Genomic DNA, 25,187 nt, shown 5'->3' with positions numbered 1-25,187 from the left:
GGCTCACAGCTCTTCAGTGAACCACCCCCCCACCACGTACTGCCTCCATGTTTCCTTCCTTTTTCCACAAAAATCCCCTTTCCTACCAGCTCTTCTGCCTGTCATCCAGTTCACCAAGCCACGAGCCGGACTTTCTCTTCCATATCCCTCCCTGTTACTTGTTTCATGACGCCCCAGGAAAAGTGTCTTCATTAATCTTGTTTTGCTTTCTCATATTTTCCACAGCCTTATCCATAAAACTTTCCACCTTACCCTACATTGCTATTTCCAGGCCAGTGTTTACTGTAATCTACAATTAACTTTAACCTTTAAATGTGGTTGTAGTGTAGGAAATTTTAAAGATACACAAATATTAAGGTTGATGTAAACTGAATGCCCAGGTACACATGGCCCATCTCCCACATCTCTCAATTCATGGCCAATCTAGATTCATCCCTCCCCCCACTCCCAGCACTACCACTGGAATATTTCAAAGAAAATCTAAACCGTAATATTTTAATCTAGAATCATTCAATGCTTACCCCTAAAGATAAAGGATCCTAAAAATATCATAATACCATGTAATAACTAAATGGCATCAAACATCTAGTCAAGGCTCAATCAACTTGTCAATTCTCAAAAACTTTTCTTTTTTGAGCCAGAATATAAAGATAACTCTCACATATTTATTTCATTCATGTCCCTTATATTCCTAAAACCCTTTAAAATCTATATCTCCCACCAGCTGACATCTATCTATTGAAAAAGTTAGGCTCCCTGCCTGTAAAGTCTTCCCATGTGAGTTTTGCTGATTATATTAAATGGTGTGTCAATCACTCTCAGCTCTTCTATCTGTAAACTTGTGATAATTCTTGCTCCATTTACTTCATACCTTTGCTATACCTTCACTATTAAGATCAGACAAGAACATGTATGTCAGGTTGTTCTCATAAGAAAATTGCTCTCTACAATGTTCAAAAAAAAATAACAAATCTGCATTCACACACTAATGTTTGTATAAACATTTACTAAGATACTGCAAAAGCAATGTGTCAGATCCTTCCTGTGAGCATAGACTCCCTGTGTGTAACAGTGCCTGGGCGCGGGATGCAACACATAATCAAAATCAAATGCCAGCTTTTTTGCAGACTTGGCCAAAATAGCACAGCCCCAAACACCACTTAAACTGCAAGAAATCTGAGCATTTCCTAGTCTTGTTTTTTTATTATACTTGACATATACGTTTTAATGTTAATGTTCATTGCAGATCCACATCAAAAAAGCAAAAACATAAATGAAAACAAAAAGGGTTCTTATTCTAACTTAGCAGAAAGCCAAGCCATCAGTGTGAAGGACAGTGAAGTACAGCTGCTATTCATCCATGATCAGCTACATCAGGAGCATGCTGCCCTTTGCAGGGGCTTTGGTGACTCATGCACAGCAGTGGTGAGGAGCCTGGGCTTCCACAGAGCATCTTTTCTTTACTCTGGGTCCTCATCTTCGTCTGAAAAATGGGGGACAGACTTCTTTGCGACAACGTTGTCCAGCCTCTGTCCTTGTAGATACGGATTGACACTCTGAAAGCAATGATGGTTTGACATTATAGGTGAACATCAGATGTAGACATCTATCTCACAAGAGGAGTGAACAGCCACGGTTTCTTATCTATTGGGTTACTGACGAGGTAACAGTGTTCCCCACCAGCTACCTAAAGGTGACCTAGTGCACTAATGGCTTATTCAGTGGCTTATGAATACAAGTCAGTAGCGTGTCATTCATACAACCATAGAGTTCTTTATTAATTAGAATGTGGCATTTGAAAATGTATTATTTGGGAGCATAAAGATTTGGGATGAACCAGCTAGAATAAGTTCCTGCTACTAACTTTCTTGCTCTATGAGAAGGACAATTATTATTCTGTGTCCCTATTTAGCTAAGGATCTGAAGAACATTAAATTACCTTACAATAACTACGTTCTGAAATAGATGACAGAATAGGGCCAAGTGACTTAGAATCTCAAAATTGGTCCCAGGTCCTCCCATGGTTATGACTGATTCTTCCATGCTAGCTTCCCCCAAAGGGATTCATTAAGGCAAACATTTGTGTGATGATTTGCACCCTCCCTCGGCCAAATTCAAAACCTGAAGAAAAGAAGGAAACTTCCTGGAAGTCTACTTTGCTTTTGTCCAGGACTCCATGCTCTGAAATCTTTTATCAGTGATATTCCAACTGAGTCAAGGTTTTCCTACTCCTTCTCTAATACCTATTTTTTGAGGTTTGGAGTGGAGCTAGCAATTGAAGCTTTAGAACATAATGTTTAGCAAGCAGAGGAAGGAAAAGTTTTTAAAAAATTGGAAGATATTTGTTTATTTAAATTGCCTTCTGGTAATGGCACAAAACAGAGGTCGTAGTTACAGAAGACCCACAATTCCGTTACACACCAAGCCCTCATAATGGAGAAAGGCAGTTCACTCACAGCTGAGTCTCTGTTGTCCGTGGGACGGATCTGCTGTGACTCTCTGGGAAGGTTAGCAGACCTCTCCAGAAGAGGATTTGAACCTGAGCTTAGTATTTCTAGCTCTCTTTACATACAACTCATTCTGCAAGGTGAGAATTATGAAGTGAAAAAGGCCCTCAGGTAGCATGTCATTTCCAAAATACTCAAAATAATATTTTTCTATGGGGGATTGTCACTTTAGAGTATCTGGCCTATTCTAAGGAATCTGGTTGTGAAAAATGTGGACTGAAAAAAAAGCATATTTAATATCATAAATATTTTTAAATTTAGTGATAATATTTATTCAAAAACTCCTACTATATTAGAATATAAGATGCTCATGTTTACCACATATAATGGGACAAAGTCCTGCTACCCAGATCCAGAAAATGTCAAAGCCTGGAGATAAAGGGAGGAAAATGAAAAGGGAAGAACAGATGCAGTCGCAGGAATATTTTGGGTAAATATTTCACTTTCAGGATCAAATCCAACACTTGAGGGTAATAATATTAATAATGAGCATTGGTTTTCATATGGCCTGCAGAGGACAAGGCATACAGAGTCAGTTCACACAGAGAACACCATTCCCTTTTCACAGCTAGAAGAACCCCTGGAGATCCTCGCTTTGGTGTGTCCTCGACACCCTCAGCAGATGATTAGCTCCATCAGGAGGATGTGCTTATATTTTTTAAAAAGCAAGACTATAATTTCTTTATATTGATTCATGGTCTTGAGGAGGTGGCTAAGGTCTTCAAGCAAGATGGGGACACCATCTAAGGTCTGATTTGGGGGCGAGGCAATTTGTGCTTTCTCAGTACTCTAGAGAAACATGGCTTATGGCCTAAGAATGGGTCTTATGGCCTGAGAATAGGAAGAATTTGATACCTTTGGGTCAGTGTGAACTTTAATTTCCTAAATTCTAAGCCTTTCCTATGTGGAGGGAGTTAAGGCCAAAGTAAATTCCTTTATAATATGTGTGCTAGCCAGAATTTTGAGTCTTGGCAACCACTAGTCTCACGGAAAAGTGACCCAGCTTGTGAAACACAGCCATTCACCAAGTCAGGGCTAAAGGCATGGTGGGCCAGGAAGGCATAGCTGCATGCTGAGTTATTCATGTGAGGTCAATTGTTGGTCTTATTTGGAAATGTCCCCTCTGTGCCTTAGGGAGATGTGCAAGCCATCATCCTGGTAAATTATGTGTATTCTGCACTCCTAGAATAGAATTTCTTGATGTTCTCTCAAAAGCATTGTAGATTCTTCCTGTCGCCATCTGCCATTGGAAGCTGCAGACATCAGTGAAAACCACTCATAATCCTGTTAATTCTCCCAAACAATATCTGAGTCCAGATGTAACAACTCTCTGCTTCTCACATAGCAAGTCAGCTGCAGGTCAGTCTTCTGTGCACAGCAGCCAGAGGATTAATGCTAAGACCTGAAATCCACACTCTTAAGGCACTCCTAAATTTGGCAAAACTCTTCAGGACAAGCATAGTTGCCACTGTCCAGATTCCCCAGTTTTGCCAGGATTCAGGTACTTGTTACATGAATAAGTGGTTAGTGGCCTAGGATATGTTTTGCTTAGCATATTTTAACTAACTAACATGGTTACTATCTTATGGCAATTTACTATGTAACCATGAGCTTCCCTCTCCCCCAGCCCTTCCAATCTGGTCAAGGAAAAGGCTAGTGTCCAGGCCTTTCTATAAAACACCAGTGTCCATTAGCAGAATGGACATTGATCACTATTTTAGAGCCACAAAATGCATTGGAAATCCACGACAAATTTAGCATTCAGCTTTACACAAGGCAAAGCCACATACATAGCAGTCAGCAAACGAATATGACAGATGGAGGGAATTCTGCATCAGTTTGGCTGGGCCAAGAGGAAAGAGAGCTGGGAGAAAAGAGGTTTGCCATCTAGTCTGTTGCTCCCACAGTCCTTTATAATGATGGCTTGGAGCACACAGTTGGACACTTTCTAACCCCTGTCTTGTGTTTCTAGGTAGTGGGTGCAGGTGTGTCTGTGGGCTCACCTGCTGGCCTGCAGACGCTTTGAAGGAAGGCAAGATGCAGGCACTGCCTACATCTCCCGCCCACCCTCCCATACATCCTCTGATCGAAAGGAGGGATGGAATCAACACAAAACTGGGCATTTCACTAAAAATTATGTGCTAAAGTTTGGGGAAGTTATCCTAGAAGTCAAGGGCAGATGCTTTAGGTGTGGCCCCAGTCACGCAAGACCTCTGCTCAGCCCTCAGCACTGCACGGGTCAGGATTCTGCCACCCGCCAACAGCTGGCGGCTCCCACTTGTCAAGTGCCCCACTCAGTAAACATGAGTTTTCCCCCCAAACAGCCCAGCCAGTGAGTGTTACCCTCCGCTTCCGCCTCTGTCCTCCCTTCATCTTCGCATAAAGGAGTTTCTTGTTCTAGAGTGGGGAGAAAAGAAAACACATAAGCAGAAGTATGGATCAAATTTGGTGAATGTCTATTTTAAAAGCAATGCTTGGTGTGTCCCCTGGATATTTGCATACACATATTTTGGAAACAAAGCTAGATGAAAGGAATGTCATGTCAGGAAGATAGACCACAAGTGCAGCTTTCATAAAGCCCTCTGCAGGGCCCCGAGGCACACAGTGTCATCAACAATCACATAAACAGGAAAATATGGCATTTTATAAAACACAAGGGATCTGGAAACCCATCGCCTCACTTTGAACAGCCTTTGTTTAAAATAAATAATTTTATCTCAATATCAAACTCCCTTTTCATGAACAGTACACATGAACTGTTCTCTGGAGCAGTGTCTGAGAATTGACAACAATTCTTTGTGTAAACAAACAAGGCCCTATAGCTTCTGCACCCTCTCTTCTGGGGCTGAAGTCAGGGGCCCCAGTCAAGACAATTGGAAAATCATTTGGTCTATAACATTTTTAATAGAGTAAACCTTTTAAAAACTGCCAAAACTCTTCTTGGCAGAAGGGTGAGCTATGTTGGTGGGGGAGAAAAAGGGCTCTGTTGCCGCAGCTTGTGTAAGTGTTTCCACACATTGCCGCATTGCAAACACAGAGCGGACTTAAACGAGCGCTGGAGTATCAGACACATGTTCAGCACATTTTCCATCTATTGAGATTATAAAAGACAGAATGCTAAACCTGAAGGTAGAATCGGGTGCTTTACTTGTGCTGTTACATTAGATTTTTTTCTTTTTTTCTTTTTTCTTTTTTCTTTTTTTTTTTTTTTTTACTCAGAGAAAGAAATAATGCATAGAAGAGGCAGGTCAACCTCAGCTAAAGAAGATACCTTGATACTGACTTAGAAAATAAAAGAAGAAAGGGAGAAATGAGACAGTCCTGGTGAGGCTCAGGCTGACATCGCACGTGTATCTCTGAGCTCTCTAGCTACGAAGGTGGTTTGCGTTCTTCCTTAGTTGTAGGTGTGATCGTGGAAATGCCGAGTACAAGCTGAGCTTCCCCATTTTCACAGGCAGTGAAATCCGCCCCCGCTTGCGATTCACTGCGCTTAGCCCTCAGCTGGCCCCAACTCTGCAGGGAGGCCGCCCCAGCAGCCAAGGGGCCTGCACCGCCCAGACTGGCAGTGGGAGTACTGGCCGCGAGTACTCTGCCCAGCTGAGGAACGAACACTGTCTCAAGGCAGACAAGGCAGGCAGGCATGGGCACTGCCGTGGACTTGTTCCCTCCAGTCTGCGAACGTAAACAGCGTCTGGTGCACAGAGCGCGTTCTGCACGTTGGCGTCCTAGCCAGGGAACCGAGGCTGTGCAGGAAGAGGGCGAGAACAGCGCGCAGCCTGGTCCAGCTGCCTGAGCTGGCAGAGCGCAGGGGGGCCTGGGAGCTGGTGCCATGGGGTAGACTGCCAATCATCCTTGGCGCAGTTTCTGCTGGGCCGCCAGGGAAAAGGCAGCAGCATTTTCATGCCCTGTAGGTTGTAGAGCAGATTACATCTGTAAAAGCCTTCATTCAAAAAGAAATACAAAAGGTCTGGCAAGTCTTTGTCTCAAAGATGGTCCTGGCATTCCACCGAGAGCTAGGATTAAGATAAGTAGATGAATGCTTCTCCCCCCTGCAGCAAAGTGGCTGGGCCTTCTCCATTAGCCCTATTCTTGCCTGGGGTTGGCAAGAGCAGTGTGGGTCTAGACTAAGTATGCAAAATGAACAAGGGGAGCCAGTGATCACTTCCAACACCCATTCATTGCTGATTCCTTGGGGAGCAATAAGCCTGCTTTCTATGTAAGTCGCAGGTTTAAATTCATGATGAGGGCTTTCCATTGCACCATCAAGATTTTGGAAGGGCCAGGGAGATAGCTCAGCAGACTAAGTGCCCGCCTGGCAAGAGCAAGGACTGGGGTTCAATCCCCAGTACCACATGTCCTGCCTACCCCGCCCCAGTACACTGAGCAAGTGGGCCATAGAATCCAGGTGTGGGGGTGCACACCTTAATCCCAGCTCCAAGGAGTCTAAAACAGGAGGCTCACTATGAGTCCCAGCTGCATAGCGAGGCCCTGTACCAAATACATAAATTAAAAAAAAAAAATTGGGGGCACTTCCTAGTTCCTAGTTTCAAATTGCACTCCTAAGTGGAACTTGGGTGGGAGGAGTGGGAGGCTGAGGTAAGGCAGGCAAGTGTAAGGATGAATGAAGTGGAAATATCTCACGAGATCAGAAGGTAAGGAAGTCATCAACACTGATGGAGTCATGACACAGGGAAAGAAGGCAGTCAGAAGTGTCTCTGCCTGGCCACATTGGGACAGTTGAGCATCAAAATTAATAACAGGAATTCATGAGCCCATACTAGATAAATGAGCACATTGATAGATGTGTGATTGAGAAGTGGGGGGCAAGGATAAGCAGGGGACACTTACAAAAAGAATAAAAATATGAGAGTAAGAAAAACAGCCATTCTGAAACCATCCTACTTATAACTGGTTCTGGTAAACATCAGCTATGGATGATAAACGTGTAGGTTAAAAGTTTAGCAGGGAGCAGAGCGTTTCCGCAGTCTCAAGGCATTTTCTTACAGACTAACTGCTGATTTCAAAGAGGAAATGAGGATTTTATACCTGAGGAGTACAGTGAACATGACTTTTAACAAAAAAATAAAGTTAATGCCAACATCACAGGACAAAATGATATCATGTGCTTACCCAGTATAGAGTCCTAAGAATAGTTTGAGCATTTAGCTCAGTGGTTTGGTGCCTGCCTGGCAAGCACAAGGCCCTGAATTCAATTCCTGGTACCAAACAAACACCCTAAAGTGCTAATAAAAGTATCAAAAAGGCCTAAATATGTAGAAGTTTAATTAAATGTTTAACAACAATTAATTGTACACTTGAAAACATGGCAAAGAGAATTTTCAAATCTTCCTACATAAAGAAATGATCAATGTTTAAGACAATGGATATGCTAGTTACACAGTGTATATGTAGATTAAAATGTTACATTATACTCCATAAATAAGGACAATAACTATATGTCAACTAAAAAGCAATCTTTCATATAATATTTTGTATAACTTAAGTTGTATAACTTTAGTCTTATCTCATAGAAACTTGAGACAAACCCAAACAGTGGACTTCAGACATGTTGAGGTTAGGCAATACAGTCAAAGAGGAGTCCTGCCCCCATTTCTCCTATGGTTCAAGCTCTGGATATGATCAGCTATTGAAGAAAAGGTGTGCAAAACAATTTAAAAAGAGGACTTGCCATCTGAGACAATTGAGAGGACTGCTGCATAAAAGGTCATTTATTGAATTTTTAAGGCGCTCTGGAGTCAGACAACTGAGTTCAATTCCCAGCTCTGCCAATTAGTGCCTTGTGTGGCTGAGTGGGTCACTTACCTCCCGAAACATGCATTTTCTCACTTATAAGATGAGAGCAATGAGGATGGGCAAATTGAGTTGGATAAAGTAACGTATTTAGCCTAGCATCTGGCACGTAGTACATGCTCTGTAAACACTACTATTTACTGCTGTATTGTGTAATGCAATTATGATTCCTTGGCATATCTTCATATCTAACACAGGGCCCAGAAGGCATATGACGTACATTTAATAACTGTGTCTTGATACATTAACAAAGAGGGAGACATGGGGAAACATGACAGACTGATATTTATAACATGTGAATCATTGCTAAGGATACAGCTCAGCTCTGGCTAATGTCAAAAACAGAGACATGTTAGTAGCAAAAAAGGAAATGGACTTGTATGTGGTTTTGTTGTGAAAGATGATTGTTACTTTGTTAACTTAAAGAATGGTTGAGTTAAAGACAAGTGTGAAATTACCACTCTATATAAATATAGAAGAAGGTCTACGAATCCCAGCTTAGAAAAATGAGATATACTCAGTTCACACTCTGATATGAAGACCAAGCAAATCTGGTTCACTACTAGGTGGTAATGAGAAAATAAAAAAGGAAACAAGTTAAAACAAACATAGTTACAGATGACAAAAATTGCGTAAACATTGTGTTGACCACTGATCTGTGATTGTCTCTTTCATATGGTCCTAAGTTCTAGTTTTTAGCTGTGATGGAGGCAGAAAATGGGAATGATTGAGAGAAACTCAGATCACTATTTTGAGAAGGAAGCAAAGAAAGAGACAGATGGTGGATGGTCCTATCAAGTTCTGAGAGTGAGTGGAACTTGGTGAGAAACACTTGTAAAGGTTTTCAGGAAGAGGTAAGAAGAATTGGAAAGAGAGAAGTTTCCCACTCCACACCACCATCTGGGCTCTCTGCCCTCACTTGGATGTTTTCCCTTTTTTTTTTTCATGTTGAGCCTCCAGTTAAGCTGGATACATTCCCACCTGAGACTTGGGGCTGCCCTTATTAGAGCTTGGACTTTCTAGGCAGCCACTGTAACCATCAGGCACCATGGCCCCCAGCGCTGGATCACCCTTTTCCTTGGCTTCCATGTTCCTCAGCAATTGCACCCAGCCCTCTTAGTACAGCAAAAACCAAAGCTGAGAAGATTCTCATTGCCCATAAATGAATCACAAGACTGTAAACTATTGGAAAATCAACCCCATGTCTTTATGAGTATGGTATACTAAGTGCAAAGCACAGCACCTGAAGGAAACAGTCTCAGGACCTTCTCTTTCCCTTTACACCTTGTTGAGCAGGCTCAGTATTCTTCTACTTGTTCCTTGCTTCCATACTTTGGCAATACTTTGCCCATCTCTTGAGATTCCTTCCCCCAGAGTGCTCCTCTGTGATCTTTTGGTCTTCCCCTCCTTCTCTCTGCTCCTTTCCTTCCTCTCCTCCCTGTCTTCCTCTCCCATCTTTTTAAAATGCCTTCATAGGAAAAGTTAATTATCATCTATTTTATATAGACCTAAAATCTCTCTTCTTTCTTCTTCTTGTTACATTTATGTCAGATAACAATTCCAGTTAGTCTCTCTGCCTTGAAATGTCATAGATTCTCACTTTTCTTCACATAATTATAACCATTATAACTAGAGTTGCTACCTATATTTCTTCCTCTCCATAGTTTCTTCTTTTACTTCATTGTCTAACATGCTATCAAGACAACTTTGATAGAAGTCTTTCACAATTACAGTCTCTATTTGAAAGACTGGAGGCATTTTTCTGTTTATTTACCATGTAGATTTGAAAATGGATCCACAAACCAGTTCTTGCTAATATTTGCCATGAAACTGATCAGAAGAATGGGGGTGTTCACTTTTGAGGTTTCAGGGCTAAGAGTGGATGGAGGCCCTAGGTGGCCAGGAGTACCTGCTCTGTGCTCATCCACCACACTCGTTCTCTTACTCTGCAGACATACAGCCACCCACTCTTACATGAGAAGTAACTCTCTGAAATGTTCTCCTTTTCTCACATGGTGTCCCCATTTGATTACATAGGCCTAACCCTAGGAACCCAGCCATATCCCCACTCAATTTTAATCTTGTTTGACTCGCTGTTCCCTCCTGTTGGGATGTTCTTGAATTTCCACTGTGTCATCCAGTCCTTCCCATTCTGTACCATCCTCTGAGAATCTGATAAGTACATGCTCTATAATTTTATTGCAAGCATTGGTAAAAATTTGGAGTGGGGTAGGGCTGAGACAAGCAGAACACTGTGCAAAATCTCACTCCTTATCGACATGCGTTCTTTAATAAGCTCCCTTTTGGTCATATTCTGTTGCTTAGGCTGCATGGCTCTACCTCTTCCAATAGGAGATGGTAAAGGATCTTGTCAAATATGTTCCTGAAGTCCAATGCACCATGCCCATTTCATTCTCATCAGGCTTGCAAGTAAATGAATGATGCTGTCAGGTAAAGGAAGGCAGGTTGGCAAGATGTGTTTTTAGCACATCAGTGCCCATTGGCCATTTCTCTTTCACAGTGCTTATAAGCAACTCCCCTAACTGACTGCTGTATATACTGCCTGAGACTGACCACAAGCTCACTGCTTCATATGTAGAAATCTTTTTTCTTTCTGCGAAGCAGAATTACATATGACTGTCTCTATCCTTTTTCCTTGATTCTCCATTACTCTAAAGGAATGGGCTATCTCCCTTAGCCCAAAGATCAAATTTGCAAGCTTTCTCTGTATGTTTTTCTTAAAAATCACTTTGACAAAATTTCATGGATGCATGAGAAACTGGTAAGGTGTGAGAATGTATTATGACCCCAATGTGGAGTAGACCAGAGCAGAAGTCCCCAAAGACTAGAGAGGGGTGTGATCTTGTTAGGCTATGCTTTCTTTGGATGATTTTGATATATTGCTGCCGAGGTGCATGAGTGTGGTTTGGGATGATAGTCACTTTAAGTCCCTCTCAGCCAGAGATTTCATGAAAACTGAGCTTCCAAATATTTTTTCTTCTCTCCCTCCACCCCCAGTACTTGTCTCTTCCATCAGTGCCTTCAGAGGATCATATGCAAGGCCACTAGCAGCTCCATCTGGACTTACCCACTTGCCCAAGCCTGGGTAGTCATGCTCTGGATCAAAAAGGTGCTGGTGCAACTGGAATTCCCGACTGAACTCTGCTGTGTCAGGGGTGTTTTCCAAACATCCGTCATCTGCTGCAAACAGCCAAAGGGTTTTGATGAATGGCCAAGGCATTGATTGTTATTCTGAGTTAATTCATCAAAAACATCTAGACATACAAAAGTTAGTGAGTGTACTACTATCAACCTCTCCCAGTCCCTGTTCTTTGTGGAGTCAATCTCCCTGTTTAATGGAATGTTTAACCCACCTTCCAATCCTGTAGCAAAGATCTGACCTATTGGCTGTCCACTAACTCCACTTCTTTTTCCTCCTTGGCATACAACAAGGCTAATTTCCCCACCTTGTTTTGTGTTCATGTGGAGCCATAGACCTGAGTTGGGTCTAACTGAATGTGGACAGACATAATGTATCCCACTTCCAGGCCTGGCCCATAGAAACCTCCTGTGACACTCTGTTCTCCACCCCTCACCATCATCTGCAGTCTACATGCTGCATGGTACCACTGAGGGCTTGGTGGGCATCAGTGCAAAGATGGGAATTTATAGTGCCAAACCAACCACCTTCCTTCCCCTCACCCACTCCTGGCAGAGCCTCATGCACAAGTGAGAAATTAATTTCCTTTGTGTTGAGTTACTAGAATATTTTATCTGTTATAACAGAAATTATTTTTGTAACGAGTATACTTCCATTCCACATCATTCTCTATTTTCTCCTGGGGAAACTCTTTAGAAAACACGTTAGCAGCTTTGAGGAAGTATATTATAAAATAAGAACAGTAACCCTTAGGGCTTGATGCTATATGTTATAGTAGTAATGGCTATCCCTTTGGTGTCAGACCAGAGCTCAAGGACTGAAGCCCCGTTCTGCCCTGGGGAAAGTTAGCCTACCTTCTTTGTGGCTACTTATTCATGTCAGATGCAAATAATCAAACACTTACAAAGTTGCTATGAGGAAGACAGATGATCATGTAGGAAGCACCAGATACTCAAGCTTGTAATATATTTTAGTCTCCTCCCCACCATTCCCTTTGAATGACTATTGTGTGATTTCACTTAGTGACAAAGTGTATTTTGTATTTATTTACTTATTATATATATTTTTTTCAATTTAAATCAAAGAAAGAAGGTTATCTCTAGGGTGCTACTATTAGCTAAGACCTAGCTAAAAGCTCTCACTAGGTGTGATGCTCTAAAAATGAGTCCTTTTTACCATTCTAATATGCTTTACATTGCTTTAGAAAGAGGGAAATCATGACACACTGGTGCATTCTTGTAATCCTAGCTACTTGGGAGATTGAAGCAGGAGGATCACAACATTTGAACCTAACTTGGGAAACTTAGCAAGACCTTCTCTCAAAGCAAACATGAGAAGCGTGCAGCTTGATGGTAGTGCATTCAGTGCATTCTTGGGTTTAGCCCCTAAGATCAACTAAATCCACTTCCTGCAGGGGAAAAAAAGGGAAAGATAGAGAAGAGGTGGCAAATTTTGTACAATGCTGCAGAGACGGGTAGAGGGTCACTTTTCAAAGAGATGATCATGCTTCCAAGTCAATACTGAAAGGAAATCTATTTAAAATTAGTCAAGATATGGTTTGGGGACTGAGTAGAAGCTTCCAGAAGCCTAAGGCATGAAGACTCTGCTCTTAGCAACTTGGAGGTAGTGAGGAAGGCTTTCACACTCTGGACGAATCCTCAAAGCGGCTTGAAGGTGGTTCCCCATTTTTCACTGAGCTATTTCTACTTTTTTTCCTCTAAAACAATCATCATGTAGGAAAGGTGTACTGGACAGAGAGTTCTAGCAGCTGCCTGTGGCCATCTGCAACCTTTCATACCTGCTTCCCAGGTACCTCTGAGTGGGTTGAAACAGACATTGAGATAAAACACTGCTCTGGCACCTGGAGATCTGGAGTCTACACATGTGCCCTAGCATCGTCATCCCAGCCCTGAGGCCAGTGTCTCTGTACGTATCACACACAATTCCCTGAGTCAGGTCTCCTCAAGCACTTCACATAAATAATGGCTACATTTGGCAAGTTATTTTCCTTTTAGTTTACCAACTGTAGTAGAACAAATGATGTGCAAGGTATTGGATTAGTGGGAAAATAGCAAAGGGAAGAGCAGACAATATGCAAACAGAGCTGGGACTCTCTCTACCTCCACCAGTTCACGTGGATTGTTTAGCTCTCAGGTCCTCAGGTGCACAAAACTAGCTGGATTGTATTCTGCTTTCCTTTTCAGGCTAGAACTGCACTGTGTGTTTCGTTAAGGCAATCCTTTGATGCAGGAGGAGACAGAGGCCCAAGGAAGTGAAGGGATGTGCTGTAGTTAATAGTAGGACTCAGATCCTTTGGTTAAAATTCTGAGTTGCTTTCTTTCTCTTATAACAGCAGGTCTCAGACTCTCACAGCAGAATCCCTTGGAGGGATGGTCACCACACTGCACTACTAATTCAGTGAATCCGGGAGAAGTCATGAAGCTTTGCATCACTAATAAGTTTCTGGCCGAGGCCAGGCAGGGTCACACTTTGGGAACGCAGCATTACACTACTCTAATCAACCTAATCGGCCACCCCTGGAGACTGCTGCTGTCCAGCCTGAGCTGGGTTTCTTCCCTACCCATCCCAAACCCTACCTGCACACACACAAAACATGGCTGAAACAACTGAAGCCAGGCAGTGACTCAGGTTTTCCCACCATCCTGGGCCAGCAGCTCCACATTAGTGTGATCCCATCCATCTACTTTTGTTGTTGTTCCACCTTAAGATGGGGCTTTGCACCCATGGAAGACAGAAAAGGCCACACTAAGTGATAACACGTGCACCTTCCTAAAGAGAGAGCCTGCTTTGTAGCCCATGTTAGAATTTCCAGTTTCCTCCCCAATTCCCTTTACTGTCCATAGTAACCCAAAGGTATGTCCTTTACCTGTTTTGCCAACTGGACAGGGATTTGGAGGGTCAGGGTAGCCCTGATCTTCACTGAAGTCCTTAGGAATGTTGTCACCAGTCAACTCTGCCACAATGTTGGGGATGTTGCCAAAAGGACCCAAGTGCTGCAGACCTTCATGAGCTCCACCTGCCAGGAAATCAAAAGCACATTCATCGCAGTGCGGTTAAGTTCATTTTGGCTTGTATTCCGTCTGGCACTCACACCATACAGGTAAAGCACTATGCCCCATGCTGTGCGACAGAAAAATAAATGAAACAGTTTCCTACCCTCTAGAGGTTCAGAAATTCAGCTATAGAAACAGGCACATTCTGTATATTTACACACAAGGCAGATTGTATCCATGCTGTAATAGAAATGTTAAGACAGTTTTAGCATTCCAGGGGCATGGAGTGAGAAGGTGTCCCGAGGCTGGTGGGGAGGGAGGGCTTCTCGGCTGACTGGAACTTGTATGGCACTGATACAGATGAATGAGATGCCTGACGCTGGGCATGGAGATGGGAGAGGGATGGGGACAGATAGGGAGGCAATGGCCCACTGAAGGAACAGGAGGGGGACACTGGTAAGGAGCCAAGCACTCTGTCAGATGACTGCAACCCTAGCTACTTGGGAGCCTGAGGTAGGACAATCAAAAGTTCAAGGCCAGCATTGACAATTTAGCAAGACCCTATCTGAAAACAAAAAAAGACCTGGGGATGTTGAATCCCGCTGGGTTCAGCCCCCAATATTACAAAATGTCAGGGCTAGAGATCACTAACTCAGTCACTTAAAACTTATTGTATTTCATACAATTTTTTTCTTTTCAGTATCTTTTCATGCAGATATTTAGTCTTTCATTTTATATTAAAGCACAAGAATCTTTCCATTTGCCTGCAGTTGTCTATGCCTGTAAAGTTGCTAATGGCTGTAGTTTTTATCCAATTATTGTAGCACGACATATTAACCATTCCCCTATCGTGAAGAAGTTAGTGTTTCCCAGTTTATTTTAGGCCTTTTAATTTTTTCCATATTTTGGATTCATCTTTCTCAGGATGAATTCCCAGCAGTCCAATTACTGGGTCAAAGCCATAAACATTTTTTATGGCTCATGATATTGTACTGCCAAATGTTTTCCAAAAGGGACATACTAATTTATAAAATACCACCAACAAAATATGAGAATACTATTTTTACAACATCCTTACCAGCACTGGGCTTTATAAAAATAAAATTGAATTTTATTTGCTAACTTAAATTTAGAAAAAATTAATAAAACAGTGATTTCAGAAAGTTACCCTTTTGAATGTCTTTGATTATCAGCTCAGTCAAGTACTTTTCCCTTGTTTATTTACTACGTTTAATTTCTTTTTATGACTTGTCTGTTTATACTCTTAGAATTATAATGTTTCTTTTATCAATTTGTTCAAGCCTTTCACATAATAAATACACCAGGCATTTGGCTTCGCACTTTCTGCACGCATTTCCCATGCTGTCTGACTTTTAATCCTGGTGGTTATTATATTTTGCCAACATAAGTTTTTAATATTTTCATAGCCAGATTGCTTTTTCTCTTGTGATTTCTCCTTGATCTAAACTTGCAACACTGTCTCTTCAGAGGTACTACAACCTTTCTTTTGCTCAAACAATGTTTAAAACACAGATTTAGTTTTTCTATTTTTCAAATTAACTTTAATTTATGTTATTTATTTTAATGTATGGAAAATAGTTTATCTACAATCTCACCAGCATTTGTTAAATAATTCTGTCTTTTTTCAGTTATCTCCTGCCTCCGACAAATGCCCAAGCGCCTCATGCATATCAAACCCTTCTTGGAGCCCGAGACCCAGAAATGAGTATTAACAGCTCACAGCGCAGAATTTGATTTACTCTACATAAAACATACATGCCAGTGTCTTTGTATAGCTTTAACATCATATAAGCTTCCTTTTCCCACAGCAGAGGGAGGCACATCTTGGGAGGAATTCATGTTTATCAACACCACTGGGACACAGCCACTCCATGCACAGAGCTGTCTTACAGAGACCTTGTACTCAGTTGTAAACACGAAAGGCCAGCTCAGAACCAGAAGGTGACTTGGGAGGAATAAAATTAGAACTAAATCCAGGGGATATAATGTCATGCTTTCACTGTCACAGAAAGATTTTGCCCTTTGGCCGGAATGTCCAAGTTCAGCCACATGAGGCTCCCTTCGCCCTGGATAAGAACGGGCACTTGTTTCAGTATTTTGGGTTGAGCCAACTCCTGCTAGATTGACATTTTTTTGGTGGGGTGTAGGGGAGTGTAAACATATTCAGTAAGATCATGACTGGGTCTCAGTGTCCCCTGAATCATATTGCCTTTTTGAAATGACTTCGTAGTACTCTCTCCATTTATTATGACTGAAGTTAATACAAATACAAAATACAAATACAAAACAAAAAAAGAAGACAAAGCTTGTCTTCCCCAAGTCCTCTGGCACTCAGAGTCGGACACACCAAGAGAGATTTCTTGTGTGTGCTTCTATTTTATTTCATTACTTAGTGATGAGAATAAGTAGCTTCCAAATATCTGCCTTCAGGAGAGACATTGTCTTTATAGATTACAGCTCATGTTTTGTAAGTTTTTTCTTGTAAATATTGAAAATATTTTATATAATCCAAAAATGCCTAAATAGGACCAATTACTCAATATTGTTGATTGTATTCTTTCATCTTTGTGCACACTTTATGATAATCTGATGGCTCCGTGTTAAAATCTACTACTACCAGGAAGCATCTGTTAGTCTCATATTTCTCTTTCTACTTTGCCATTTTGATGCCATGTAAACTGACATGTCCAAGGATATACATTTTTTGTGTGTTTTAATTGTGTAATTGGACACTAAATGCTGTGTAATGCATGGCTCGCATTTTCATTCCTATTTCTTTTATTAGCTGGCTAATCTTATTGCACCGATTTGGCATTTATTTTTGAGCTTTCTGTATCTTTCTCACGGCTTGTGATGGTTGCATTCAGAGGTGCCCATGGACACATACTTGTTACCCTCTGTTAACCAAAAGCTGCAGAAACTGCAGCGACGCGTCAGCTCCCTCGGTCCTGCTGTGTGTGAGGCTCTGTGTAGCCTTGGCACTGGAGCCGCCACTGTGCTAGCTACAGGGCACGGTCCATAGCATGTCAATACCTGCCTCAACTTTTGAAAGCACCCTAATATTAAGTACCAGGAACTACCCAACTTGGCTCAAGGGGGAGTACACGCCTTAATGCCCCATTAGTAATTAATGAAGGAAGCAAACACAGCTTCCCTGTGCACGGCCTGCCAAGGCTCTGTTTACCTCTGTGAACCAGTGCCATGAAAATGAATGCAGCACTTGTGAGGCAGGAACAGATGTTTAGAACCAGGTAGATCTGCTAGAGCACAAGCGCTTTTCTGTCTTTTTTCTTTTTTATGTATTTGGTACAGGTCTCACTACACAGCTCAGGCACATAGTGATCCTTCTTTTCATCCTCCTCACTGCTGGGAGTACAGGCATGAGCCACCACGCCTGGCCTCAGTGGTTGGCTCAGCGCACCCGGGGGTGAGGCCCAGATGGCATGTGGTGCTGGGGGTTGAACCCCTGTCCTTGTGCTTGCCTAAGCAGGTGCTTAGTCCTAAGCAGGCACCAGCCCACACAAGCGCTTTCCAAACTACATTTAACGACAGCAAATCCAGACACATCCACTAAGGTAGGAACTATGGGAGAGATGTAGAAATAGGAAACGGTCTTCTTTGCATTTTAGAAGCTTGAATTTAATGACAACTAACTCTATAGCAGAGAATCAAAGTTTAGTTGTATATATAGGAGGGCCACAAGGACAGCCAACATTTGGCCCTAGCCTTTCAAGGTCAGTGAAGACTCAGGACATATAAGATCCTGAACTGTAACATCATATAACTCAGTTGTGTCCCAAATTTTCTGATTAAGGAGATTATGGGGCCAAAGAGGAAAGTGATCGATGATGTAGAGTGCACCTAAGGAGAGTCACATGGAGAGAAAACATTCTCTCAGGCTTTCACAGAGAGCAAATTTGTCAAGCAATGGCCGTGACTCATCTACATGACTGACACTGACAAAGGTTCTACAATCTGAGGTACAAGGTCTCAGGATAAATCCTGAGGGGATTTGACTGACCTTATCAGACACAAAAGCTACAATTCTTGTTACAGAGGTCTTGCTTTATCTTGGTCTTAACCATCCATCAGAAAAGTATAAAAACAAAGTGCATATATAACCAAGTTCTAGTTATTTGGTTTATTATCTTATTGAGATTATATTGATCTATTATATCAGCAGCCAAGTCAACCAAAATATTACGATAATAATATGGGTGATAGATAGTTGGTATACTTACCTCTGCCTCCTGCATGAAAAATCAAAATATGTTTTAAAATTATTATTCAATCAATTTAGAATTCTTTATTAAGCACAATCTAATAGTAAGCCCTAGTATGTGTGCCTTGCTTTCATAGAGTTTATGGTATAGAAGAAAGAGACATATGGGCTGGGGAGACAGCTTGGCAATCTAAGCACATGCCTGGCAAGTGCAAGGACCCGGCTTTGATCTCCAGTACTATATACCATACCAGTCCTGGAACCCCAGGCACACTGTGCCAGTCCTGAAACCAGGTGTGGTAGCACATGCCTGCAATCCCAGCACTGGGGAGACTGAGACAGGAGAATCACTATGAGTCCAAACTGCATAGTGAGACCCTGTATCAATCAAAATAAAAAAGAGACTTATAATCCAGCCAGTTGTAATACATTTTGTCATATAACAAGATATAGCATGATGTTACAACTATGTAGAAGAGAAAAGTCAAGCATGGCTGCAGAACGTGGAAGACTTCTGCAGGAAGTAACACATGGATGATCTTTCTGGGTGCTACAGAAGATCAAAATGTGAAAGACATGGTGCTTTGTTCTCTAGTAGCTTATTCAAGGCTAATACAATAAGCTGCAGTACGTAGTAAGATGTATCCCTCACAGAGCTCATTGTGGGCTAGACGTCAGATGGTGGTATAGACATGGGCAGCTTGGAGGGAGTGAAGGCTTACTTCAAGACTGTTACAGAAACTGAAGCATGAAGTGACAAGGATTGGGATCAGGGTGACCACAGTGTGAGTAGAAATGGACAATTCTAGTAATGCACACAGGAGAAATGTGTCAAAAGTCTGTGAGTTTCCTCAAGTCTAGAGGTCTGTTGACTTGAGAAAGTACCACTGTTGGCAAAGACAGGACCTTTTATTTATAGCTTTAAAATCTTTTCAGGGAATTACTTCCATCCTGTGATGATGCTGTAGTTCTGTCGCCAGCACCTCCAGCACTCACACTCCGCGGCCACTGCACTCCACAAATATCTCTAAAGTAAAGGGAAACGTTCATCCTCTTCAAGTAAGCTTTAGGCCTGGTTAGCTTTACATAAGTTGTATGTACTAAAATTGGAACCACACTGTGATTTGTTTCCCAACTCTAGGTCCTGTTTAATTGATAGATTTTCTTTGTTTTCTGATGGTAAAAAGTGGTTCTTAGTTGTAAAGCTCAGGGGCAGTGGGGTTAGGGTAAGAAGGAAGGAAAGGATGTTTGAGTTTAATCTGGCTTAGAACCATTAAATCTTTTTTTCAGCTCTGGGGATGGATCATAGAGCCTTTGCATTGAGCTATACCCCCAGCCATTACTTATTTTTTTTATTTAGAGCAAGGCTCTTATTAAGTCTCTGGACTTGAGATCCCCCTACCTCAGCCTCCCAGAGTGCTGGCATGACAGACATGCACCACCCTGCCTAATTTAAATCTTCTTTTGCTCTGTGCTATAGCCCGCCATGAAGACCTTCTCAGCCCCCAACTACATCCTAGCTGTCTTCTGTTGATGTGTATATCGTGTTTGGGACCTGGACTCTCCATCTCCTTCACACGCCCGTTAGCTTGGCCATTCAGCTTGGCTGTTGATCATGCTGACTTCAGCCTCCCCCTTGGCCTTGGCTATCAGGGCAACCTCAGCTCTTGCTGTGGCACTCATGGACGTGCTCTCAGCACATCCCATGCTCTCAGCTCAGCTCCCAGTGACACTTCTGAGCTCACCAGAGGTATGCTGAAGTGCAGAGGTCAAGGATGACTGCCTCTTGTTAAAGAAAACCTTTCCATTTCAAATCCACTTTCCCACAGCAGTGATTCTTATTAGTTATCAGTATCTGGCAAATGAAAAATATGAAAATTGAACACCACAAAATATGAAAATCATTTCTAGCTCTGAGCAGTCATGAATTTGCCAGTGTACTGGTTGAGTTTTCAGTTGTCCCTTGGAATATATCTCTGATATCACATTTGATCTTGCTATAATTTGACATTCCTAAATTTAGTGCAAAATCTGAAGTGAGCTTTCTAATTACTGTACAGTAATTACCTTTTTTATAGGAGAAAGTGCCAGTGTGGTCCCACTACCACCAATTATGCAGTCGAGTTTCCCACATTTGGGGAAATCGCAGGGGTCAGAGTGCAATGGATCAGCCCACCCTGGAAAACCGCCTTCATAGTCATGGCATCCTCCCTGCCAGTGAGTACGTACAGTAATATTTAATCCCCCTTTTTCCTGGAGAAAATGGTCTTGCACAGAGTACCCAGTTGATGGAAACGTATCCTTTTTAATATTGATGTGTAATGATTTTAAAAGAAAAATTCTGCATGAATTTTAGGTAAGTACTTTAAGCAGCAGAGAAACATGGGAACATGACTTGGCCTCTTCTTGGTAGCTGGAATTATCACCTGGAATATCAGCGACATGCTCTGGGTATGACGTGGCACAAGCAGTAAAACTGTATCAGTAGTGCAGGCTAATACGGGCTTTTGTTTTTGTTTTTGTTATGGCAATACTGGGTATTGATCTCAGCTGCCCAGGCTGGGCTCAAACTTACTTCCTCCTGTTTCAGGCTCCTAGAGTTGCTGTCTCTTCCCTCCCTAAAAGCCATTAATCCTAGTGATACTACACCCTTTTCACAATAATACGTATTATAGAAACAAGTAGAGAGTGGGCTTAGGCCAGCGATGGCAAGCCTGACAGAGACAAGCACCTGAAGTGCAACCCCAAGCACACTTATTGCCAAGCGCCAACACGGCAAAGAAGCCTGCACGCTAAGGATGCAGCGTTAACATCTCTCATCTTAAAGGAAAACAATATGTGTGCCATAGGTTCACCACTCCTGGCCTTGGCCCTGTAAATGCTCTCCTGTGGTTTCCTTTACCACAAACACATGAATCTTATGTAATGCAGAGTTTGACTCAATGAGTGAAGAGCAGAGCCTGCGTGTCTTCACGTTAACGGACTCAGGTGATGCTGATGCCACTGGTCCATGGACCGTACTTGTAGTAACCAGGGACTGAAACATAAGAGCCAAGTTTATTAAAGCCATAAAACAAGATTATGTCGCCCTGAGAGTGCCCTAGTTGACTCTGCTTGCATGGAATTAGCATCAGCCAGTGTGTCCACTTTTTATTTTTTATTAATTTTATTGAGAAACAAATAGCAATGAGACAGTTTCAAAACCAATTAGTAGGACAATTTCAATAATTAGTACATTGCATATTGTTGTCTTCATAATCATTTGAGGTTTTAGATCAGTGACCACGGCTGCAGCGGAAGCCCTTTGGCTTAAGCGATAAGTGGGTTTGGAGTTACACTTTGGGTGCTTGTCTCTATAAGGCTTGCCGTCACTGGCCGACCTCTTTACTTATTTATATAAGATGTATTATTATGAAAAGGGTGTGGTATCACTAGGATTAATAGCTTTTAGGGAGGGAAGAGACAGCAACTCTAGGATCCTGAAGCAGGAGGATGTAAGTTTGAGCCTAGCCTGCGCAGCTGAGTGAGACCCTATCCCAAAAAAAATACTTGGATTAGAGGGGTATCACTTCTGCTTTCCAAGGAAAGCATCCTGCAGCCCCATTTGTCATTCACATCCATTCTGTGGGAGTTGGAAATAAATGCTCCATGCAGGTAGGTTCTCAGGTTCAAGGATTGTCCTTTACAGAGCTTATGGTGAGCTACAGTCACATGCAAGCCCCTCCTGACTGGGCTCAAGGGGACAGTTTTGATGGAAGTCCAGGTTGACCAGAGAATGAGTACAAATGGGGCCTGTACCACTCCCCACTCCTTTCTTCTGTAAGGTTACAGCCCCAGGAGTTTCAAAATGCTTTCCAATCTTCATTTAAAATGTTCTGATGAGGGGAGTAGGACAGGAATCACCACTCATAATTTTAAGTTAGAAAGTAAGTTCTAGAGATGGCCACTTGCTAGAATCATTCAGCAAGACATGTTGGAGGGCTGGGGAGATGATAGCTCAGTAGAATAAGCACCTGCCTGGCAAGTGCAGGGTCCTGAGTTCAATCCCCAGTACTGGGGGGAAAAAGACATGCTGGAGTCTGGTGTTCCACATGGCCCAGGAGAGCCCCCCAAGGACCCTAAGTAGTTTGCTCACACTCTGTCTAGGGGCTTCTCATCTTTCCAAGGCTACTAGCTCAATCGCCAGAGCTCCCACTGGCAGAGCAGCCTGGAAAGACAGTAGGAGGTGCTCCATTATTTCTGGCTCCTTCCAAGCACCTGGAGAGTGGGTGACTAGGGGTCCCACTTCCCCCTACAGAGATAGGTAGCGACACAGCCATTTGGAGGTGCAGGCCAGCTGTAGTCTGTGTTAGCGAGTCTCCTTGGTGTCAGCGCACTGCCTTGTGCCAAGAGGCTTAGTGCCTCCAGACAGATCCCCTGCCCTGCAGACTGTGCCTCACAACTTGGTAACACCCTGACACACTCACAGCCAGTGGAGTCTCATCGGTGCCCTCACGCCATGCCAGGGCTGTCCATGGAGTCATGCAACTGGGCATCAGACCTGGGCAATAAAGGAGGATTGTGGTGGGGCAGTCTGGTGCCAAAGAGCCAGCCATCCACCCCATAAAATGGGAGTCCGTGAGGAGAGTCTGGCAGGGACAGGCACAAGCTCCTCAGTGCCAGCCATTCAGCAGACAGGAACGGATCCAGCAGTATGCACTTATGCTACCACAAATAGCAGACTTTGAAAATACACCAGAGTCTTGTCCTGCTTCTGTGGTGACTATCTGACATCCTCTGTAAGCTGACGGTCAGCTTTGCTTTTGCTGGCAATCCGTGAGGCTGGAGCAGGGAGATGGGTTATGCCTAGGAATGCCTGTCCCTCTTGGGTCTTTCCCTCAGGTCCAGCAGACAGAGCTCACTATGCCAGGGAGATGGCACCTGAACAAGAAAAGAAAGCATAGAGGCAGAAAGGTGCCCGCCCACAGATAGGAGGAGGCAAAGGAAGGGGGGTGGGGTGGGGTGGGGTGGCAGTGGAGAAGGCATCTGACCTCTCACTTCAGGGGCCACAGAGCAGCACAGGCAGTGGAGAACCCAGGACACAGCCAGCACTGGAGGACACAGAGCCACCAAGAGGGCTCCAGGCCCCAGGACATCAGGAAGGGGTGGCTGAGGAAGGTCTTTCTGGCCCTAAAAGTTTGTTTTTTTCCATGACCTGAGGTAAATAAGCTTTCGGAAAAAGTGCGATCATTTCTCCGTGCTCAGAGGCCCCATCAGTCAGGGTCTGAACACTTGGTGTCGCAGCTTCTCCTCCTCAGTAGAGCACGCACGGTGCGCTGTGCACGTGACTGTCTCCACTGATGCGAAGAGGATCGAAGCAGGGCTGGAAAAGCATATCAGCGCTATCAGTGAGGAAAAGGCCTGAAAGCGTGGCCACTGGAAGGACACGAGGGCAAATTTAGATGCTTACTATCCAGGTTTCAGCCTCCTATAACTCGCGTGATTCAGGTGGGCTACCAGAGATGCAAGGGGCTGAGTGACTTCTGTACATGCCTATCCTTCAAAATCAACTCTGTGTATTATAATTCTTTTCTTGCCTTAATACCTGCTGAGAAATGAGTCCTGCAATTAAAAATAATTTCTTAAAAGCAGGTATTTTTATCTGCTGAGGACCCACAGACAAATGAGCTCTTTTTGCACAAGAAGAATCTGTTATGGCTCCTGCCTCTTGGGCCCTGAATTCAAGCTGCCTTCCCAACACCTCATGACCTGGTAACCTAGGTAACCTACCAGACTTGCTGAATCTCAGCTTCCCCCCTTTTAATCTGATAATGTTATCTTCATGGAACAAACAAATCAGATACTGTATGCAAAATGTTTGCGTCTATGCCCGGTACATAGTAAGCACTCCATAAATGTTAGCTGCTTTCATAGTCCAGTCATTATTTCTTTTTTTTAATTATTATTAAGCTTATTTGTGGCATTTAGATATACATAATAGCCACGTTCATCACAGGAAATTTGTATCCGTGCATGATATATCTTGATTCTTCTTGCTTTTCCTGTTCCCCTCCCTACCCTTAAACCCTATTCTAAGTCATTATTTCTTAACAATTCATAGAGCCCAAATGAATGATATCACATAATTTTCATCCTGAAGGTCAGTCTTGTGTTTGGGGTCTTGAATAACAGAACTCAAGACAGTTGACCTTTCTGCTAACATCAGTCCATTTAAAACCAAGTAATTAAATGAATACCTGAGCTTGTTCTACTCATTTTGCTGGTGGAGGATGGCCTCCCCGCCTCATCAAGTAGCATAATCTCTCAAGGAGTTCACCTTCCAGTTACAGGGGACAAAATATGTTCATATAAAAGGTATCTGGTTTGATAATAACAATAAGCTTGTCTTCTGGATGGTTAACAACCTAAGTTTGCAGATCAAAATTAGAGAAAAAGGAGGGCTACAAGGAAAG

The 25,187-nt window shown here is 42.8% G+C and overlaps 1 protein-coding gene and 1 pseudogene across 1 annotated transcript in view; both read right to left on the bottom strand.

Annotated features, from left to right (window-relative positions):
- Positions 1–1,252: 1,252 nt before the first annotated feature.
- Scg5 (secretogranin V) overlaps positions 1,253–25,187 on the bottom strand; it is a 58,270-nt gene continuing 34,335 nt past the window's right edge. Inside the window, exons 3-6 of the mRNA XM_004643122.2 lie at positions 14,366–14,515; positions 11,407–11,516; positions 4,851–4,904; positions 1,253–1,556 (exon numbers count right to left, since the gene is read on the bottom strand). Of these exons, the coding sequence (XP_004643179.1) occupies positions 1,461–1,556; positions 4,851–4,904; positions 11,407–11,516; positions 14,366–14,515 (410 nt within the window). The 3' untranslated portion in view covers positions 1,253–1,460. The remainder of the gene's footprint in view (positions 1,557–4,850; positions 4,905–11,406; positions 11,517–14,365; positions 14,516–25,187) is intronic.
- LOC111813145 lies at positions 20,811–20,960 on the bottom strand (annotated as a pseudogene).

This window comes from Octodon degus, unplaced genomic scaffold (assembly GCF_000260255.1).
Source record: "Octodon degus isolate 3935 unplaced genomic scaffold, OctDeg1.0 scaffold00166, whole genome shotgun sequence".
In the NCBI taxonomy this organism is placed as follows: domain Eukaryota; kingdom Metazoa; phylum Chordata; class Mammalia; order Rodentia; family Octodontidae; genus Octodon; species Octodon degus.
This window is presented reverse-complemented; position numbering and strand designations above follow the sequence as displayed.